The following is a 5,612-nucleotide window of genomic DNA, read 5'->3' on the forward strand; positions in this document are numbered from 1 at the left end:
GATCAATTAAATCTTCAAGGAAGATTGACGAAGGTCAAGAGGAGATTCATCATTCTAGTGATTGAGTGGATACATCTAGACGCCTAGAGGTCAGACATCTGAACAACTTTAAAGTACTCTTCCATGGAACAAGAGAGTTTTATTAGTTTTGCACAATATAATATGAACATATCTCAGTTCAAAAGTTTATCCCCATTTTATTTGAATGAATTCTGCTGAAAAAATCATTTGAGATGACCAATCAAGTCAAGAAAACCTAAAAATGATAGTTTAAAACAAAAGTTTAGATCTAAATATTATTATCAATAGATAAGCCTGAATGTAATCAGTAAAAATCTTAGCATAAATCGTACTATCAAATGTCTTAAGTAATCTTGGAAGCTTGTAATGGTTCACATTTCAACAGATTCCACTAAACTTGATACATTTCAAGCGGATTACATTTAAAATCTGGATATTGTTATATATGATTCTAATTATGGACTTTTGAGGGCATTAAGAGACATGGGAACTAATTTACGCTGGAGAGAGGTAAATATATAGAGGTGGATGGAGGGAAAAATAAAAAAGATTGAGAGAGGGAGTTAAAGAGGGGGAGAGTGCGAGGTAAAGATAGAGTTTGAGAAGTGTAAGATACAACTTCATAAAATATAGTATAATTGTTCTACATTTCCATATCGTATAATTGATAACCATAAGAAATGCTCAAGTTAGTGGAAAGGTACGAGAGCAAGGACTCATCTCAGCACTTGCAAAAGAAATTAAAAAATAAAAGAGAGATGAAAAAGTAAAACGAGTTAATGCATAATAATCAGAAATCATCATCCCATTTCAACAGAAGCAGAGGATAATACCATTAGAGGAGATACTCAGGTCAGTGGAAGGGTTATATGAGAGCAACCACTCCTCCAAATCCTAGTAAGGCTTGTACCTCCAATCCATTCTGGACGTTGTCTTGTTGCTTCCAACAGCTCCATAGCCCCACTAAAAAGGACAATCATCCAACAAGCCCAAAATGAGTTTCATGAGGAAATATGATTCAATTTTTTTTGAAAAAAAAAATTTGTATGATCAACTTGATATTTAGGATTAGGAAAAGCTTTTGCTTCCACTCACATCATCAAAATCAAGGCTCCCATACATTCTACCATAGCCACGCATAGGACCACTGAAACCGCCGTACGCTACTGCCGCCGCTTCGGCAGGATTTGAATAGCTGGCCCCAGCATTACTTCGATCATCCACAGGTGTCGCAGAGTCAATCACCACCTTTAGATGAATTAGAAGACACTTAAAAGTTATCATATCATCGTAAAAACATACATAATCTGTCAATATGTTCAAGAAAAAAAAGCGAGTGAAGGTCCTGTAAGGTCCCTTGGGAGGTTCACCGATTCGTCGGGTGTTCACCCTTGTTATAGTTGAAACATATATATATATATATATATATATATATATATATGTTTAAGAAAAAAAGTTTTTCAAACTGGAGTTTCTTAGTGTATATACAAAAAATGTAATGAAAACAAATCTTTCTGACCACTTCAAGACTACTCACCGGATGGCCTCCTAGATAGGGCTACCGTCAATATTTAATGGTAAACATGTGGGAAATGAAAAGACCCAACATTCCCCCAGCGGGCATAAATTACAGAGGGGTTGGAGAGTGTATCAGAATATAACTAAAAAACCATCATGACAGATGCAAATATAAGAATTACCTCTTGACCACGAATCTCATGAGTTCTACGTGATACCCGGTCCGCCACGCCATCTTCAGAAAAAGTCACAAAGCCAAAGCCCCTGTGGCCAGACTTCTTCGGATCCTGAGTCATCCAAAACCTGATTAAGCCAGCTCATCCCTAAAATCAAAAGAAAGAAAGCACACAAACGGAGATAGAAACTAACTACCTTTGGGACATAAACGTCAACAATGTGACCAAATCTACTGAAGTACGCCCTCAAATCCTCGACATTTGCTTCCTGGGGAAGTCTTCCGACAAATATTTTTTTCCCACCACCACGACTGGGCCCTAAGACACAATTTTTTTATTTCCACATTAAAATCACCATCATTTGCATAAAATATTTTTTAAGACGAAAATTGGAGCATTCATCGTACTCATTCCACTTCCATAAGCAGGAACAGGATGATCGTAAAGCGTTGGAGCACCCAATGCTGCGTATCTTGTCGCAGCAGACATGTAGGCATTGTATGCTCCATAGCCACCTTGAGAGAAACGGAAGGGTTGTCTTGGTTCTTCGTCCTGAGTCAACTAAATCTCATTTAAATAATTATTTCAATGTGATAATCAGCATTAAAATATAAAAATGTCACCTTTGGAGTAGCCCGGTCAACGACAATAGTAGAGCCTCCCAACTCGTGGGTTTCTGACATCAAGGCGTCCACTGAGTCTGTTGCCAAACAAAAGAATATATGTTTATCTATCCCAGCGAAGGAAAATTATGATGAACTATGTACTCGTAATGACATTAATGTATTTTTTCTACTAAGTTCTCGTCGCTCAAATTTGACTACAATTAACCTTTGATATACCTGAGTTTTCAAACGTGATAAACCCGATGCCACGATGACTCTTTGTGACTTGATCCTAGAAATAATCAAGGCAGCGTTAACCATAAAATTGATAAAAAAAGAAGCATCATCGAAAACCTGTTATCGTTTTCAGATTGAGAGATGGTGACGATTTTGTGATCATCATTGTCATCATCATCGTCGTCATCCTGGATGCAGATGAATGACGGTGATAATGATGATTTCATCATCAGGCCTTAATCTTTGAGTCTAACAGAGTGAGAGTGACGAGAGGCGATAAAACAAAATTGTCTTCATAATTGTCATCCGACCAGCATACAAGAGACAATGATTACAACTTTGTCATCATCATCCTGGCAATGCCAAATGAAAACTGATCATCGTTGACAGCAAACACTAGAGAGCAGTAGTCTCACCTTCGGCATATAGACATCAGTAATCTCCCCATAAGTGGCAAAGTAACTGCAGAAATACCCATAATAATTTTATATTAATTGTTTCACATCAAAAACTTATTAAAACATACTGAACTCAGTCGGAGAACCTAGCTTACTTCTGAAATGTTGACTCGGTGACAGATGCCGGGATACGGGCAACGAATATCCTAGTAGCTTTTTTAGAAGCGGAAGACATCATCTCTTCCTGAAATATAATCCATATCATCATGATGGCATCACAATGTGTAATTATTCACAAGAATCAGAAAAAGGGAAACATCAGTCCCACCTTCGGAGTTGCTATTTTCACTTCGAGGGTTCTTGTTCCCAGAACATGTCCACTATCAAGTGCTTTCTGCGTTTCAAGAACAAAGCCTCAAATCATTCCAGATTATACCAGCGACTGAATCAAAGTAAAATTTAAATACAACATTAAATTGAAGCAAAACCACATAAAATGGATCAATTCAATTAAGACACTAGAATCGGATGAAGAACAATTTCCAAGAAAAATGCTCGCAAATGAGAATAACTGGTTTAATTTCATATCAAAAAAATGAGAAACCATAATGCCATCATGTAATTGCAGTATTGGGGATATTGGGCAGTGCCAAGATTGCCATTTTGGGGATTAATAGTGTTGACAGAAAATACAACTTAAGAAAGAATTCAGAGCCACAGCAAAATTGAAATTGGTAAAAGACCATTTTCTGAAGGAATTAAATCGAAAGAAAACCCATTCGTGCTGGAAAAGCTATTCAAAGAATACTTTCAAACAGAAAAAGATAGTGATAGAACCTTTGCATCATCAGCAGACGCAAATGTAACATAGCCAAATCCACGACTGCGTCCGGTAGACCTATCCTGTAAGCAATCCGTGCGAGAATCGTTTAGCCTTGGGCGATTATTAATGGAAAAAATCAAATACCATACAACCATAGTAATTCTTCCACTCTTAATTCACCACTATAAACATGGAAACTTCATTTTTCAATGTTTTCAAAAGACGGAATATGATTATGATGAAAAATACTAAGCGAGTCAAGTCATTAACTAATACCTTCATCACAATGCAGTCATCGATTTCCCCAAACTTGCTCATGTACAGCCTTAATCCTTCAGTATCCACATCCCATGGGATCCCGAGGACCTGAAAAGAGCAAATCCCGAAGAACATAAACTTTAAAGAACAGCCCAGACAAGAAAAACAGCTTCCAAGAAGCAAAAATAAGCGAAAACCGATGCATACTAACCACAAGTTTGGTGGCCATGGCAGATCGTCAGCAGCTATCAGCGAACAACGGACAAGAAGACACTCTTTCAACCCTCTTCACGCGGCCCACTCGATCTCTTCCCACTCTCCCACTCCCTCTCCTTGCGCCACTCCGTCCTCACTCCCTCAACCTCAACCGGCCTCAAAAACTCTCCACTCTCCGTCGCCTGCACACAAGCACATCCACCTCAAATCTTTCCATTTTCCCATCGACTTGACTCGATTTCTCGCCCGCGGGTCACGCCCAAATCGATCACCCGTGCCTTAATTAGGGTTCAAATCATCTGGGTATGGCAGGAACCCTAGAAACCAAATGAAAAGCATGCGAAGAAGGGTTGGGGAGGTCGAAATCCCCATCGATTTGGGGTGAAACGGCCCGCCCGTGGCCTTACCTCGATGATCTCCTACGTTCTTCGAGCTCGCTCTGCTCTCGCTGCCGATCCGCCGCTCGCTGTTGCCGATCGCTCGCCCGTTGCCTTGAAGTTCTTTCACAGGAAAGAAGGATTTTTTATTAGAGATGAGGACAGTTCAATCCCCCCCCCCCCACCCTTCCAATATATAAAATTAACAGGCCAAATATGCTACCAGCCCAATAAGCTTTCTCATGTTGATAAGATCACCTCTAGTGTTTAGCCATGGCATGTGGAGAGTGGTGATGGTGATGATTATTATCCAAAAATTCATGATCATCATTGTATGTAGTTTGATTGATGGAGCTCATCATCATCATCAACTCTTGTCATGGTTCCTTTGTTAATCTTAGTCAGACGATGAAATCATCATCATTATCGGCATTCGTGAGCGGAACGATGACTCATGTGGAGAATGTCAATTTTATTATCATGCAAAAACACATTATCAACATTGTATGTAAAGTGAGTGATGGTGATCATTATCATCATCATCATCATCGTCTCTTATCATGGTTCCTTTGTTAATCTGTCAGATGATGAAATTAGCATCATTATCATCATTGGTGTGCAGGATGATGATTACGCAGAGAATGCCAGTTTTATTATTATGCAAGAACCCATTATTGTCATTGTCTGCAGCTTGAGTCATAGTGATCATCATCATCATCATCACCATCATCATCATCATCATCTCTCATCATGTTCCCTTTGGTAATCTTTGTCAGATGATGAAATTATCACCTTTATCATCCTGGTGGGCAGGAAGATGACTCATGTGGAGAATGCCATTTTTTATTATTATGCAAAAACCCATTGTCATCATTGTATGTAAACTTGAGTGATGGTGATGATTTTTTCATCATCTCTCATCATGGTCCCTTTGGTAATCTTTGTCAGATGACGAAATTATCACCGTTATCATCAATGGTGGG

At 38.8% G+C, this 5,612-nt stretch overlaps 1 protein-coding gene across 2 annotated transcripts; it reads right to left on the reverse strand.

The window, feature by feature from the left end:
* Positions 1–780: 780 nt before the first annotated feature.
* LOC144713811 (RNA-binding (RRM/RBD/RNP motifs) family protein) lies at positions 781–4,786 on the reverse strand. 2 transcript variants are annotated; one of them, XM_078588505.1, is made up of 14 exons: positions 4,660–4,786; positions 4,248–4,434; positions 4,055–4,144; positions 3,793–3,858; positions 3,284–3,349; positions 3,111–3,199; positions 2,974–3,019; positions 2,558–2,612; positions 2,339–2,415; positions 2,123–2,267; positions 1,912–2,033; positions 1,722–1,826; positions 1,117–1,269; positions 781–984 (listed from the first exon to the last, which is right to left on the reverse strand). In XM_078588505.1, the coding sequence occupies exons 2-14, from the start codon at positions 4,263–4,265 to the stop codon at positions 916–918; spliced, it is 1,101 nt and encodes a 366-aa protein (XP_078444631.1). In that variant the 5' UTR covers positions 4,266–4,434; positions 4,660–4,786; the 3' UTR covers positions 781–915. The 2 variants fall into 2 exon arrangements, with proteins under 2 accessions (XP_078444631.1, XP_078444630.1); XM_078588504.1 differs by having other exon boundaries at positions 2,123–2,276.
* Between the last annotated feature and the right edge of the window lie 826 nt (positions 4,787–5,612).

The sequence above is a fragment of the Wolffia australiana genome, chromosome 16 (genome assembly GCF_029677425.1).
Source record: "Wolffia australiana isolate 7733 chromosome 16, ASM2967742v1".
NCBI classification, from domain to species: domain Eukaryota; kingdom Viridiplantae; phylum Streptophyta; class Magnoliopsida; order Alismatales; family Araceae; genus Wolffia; species Wolffia australiana.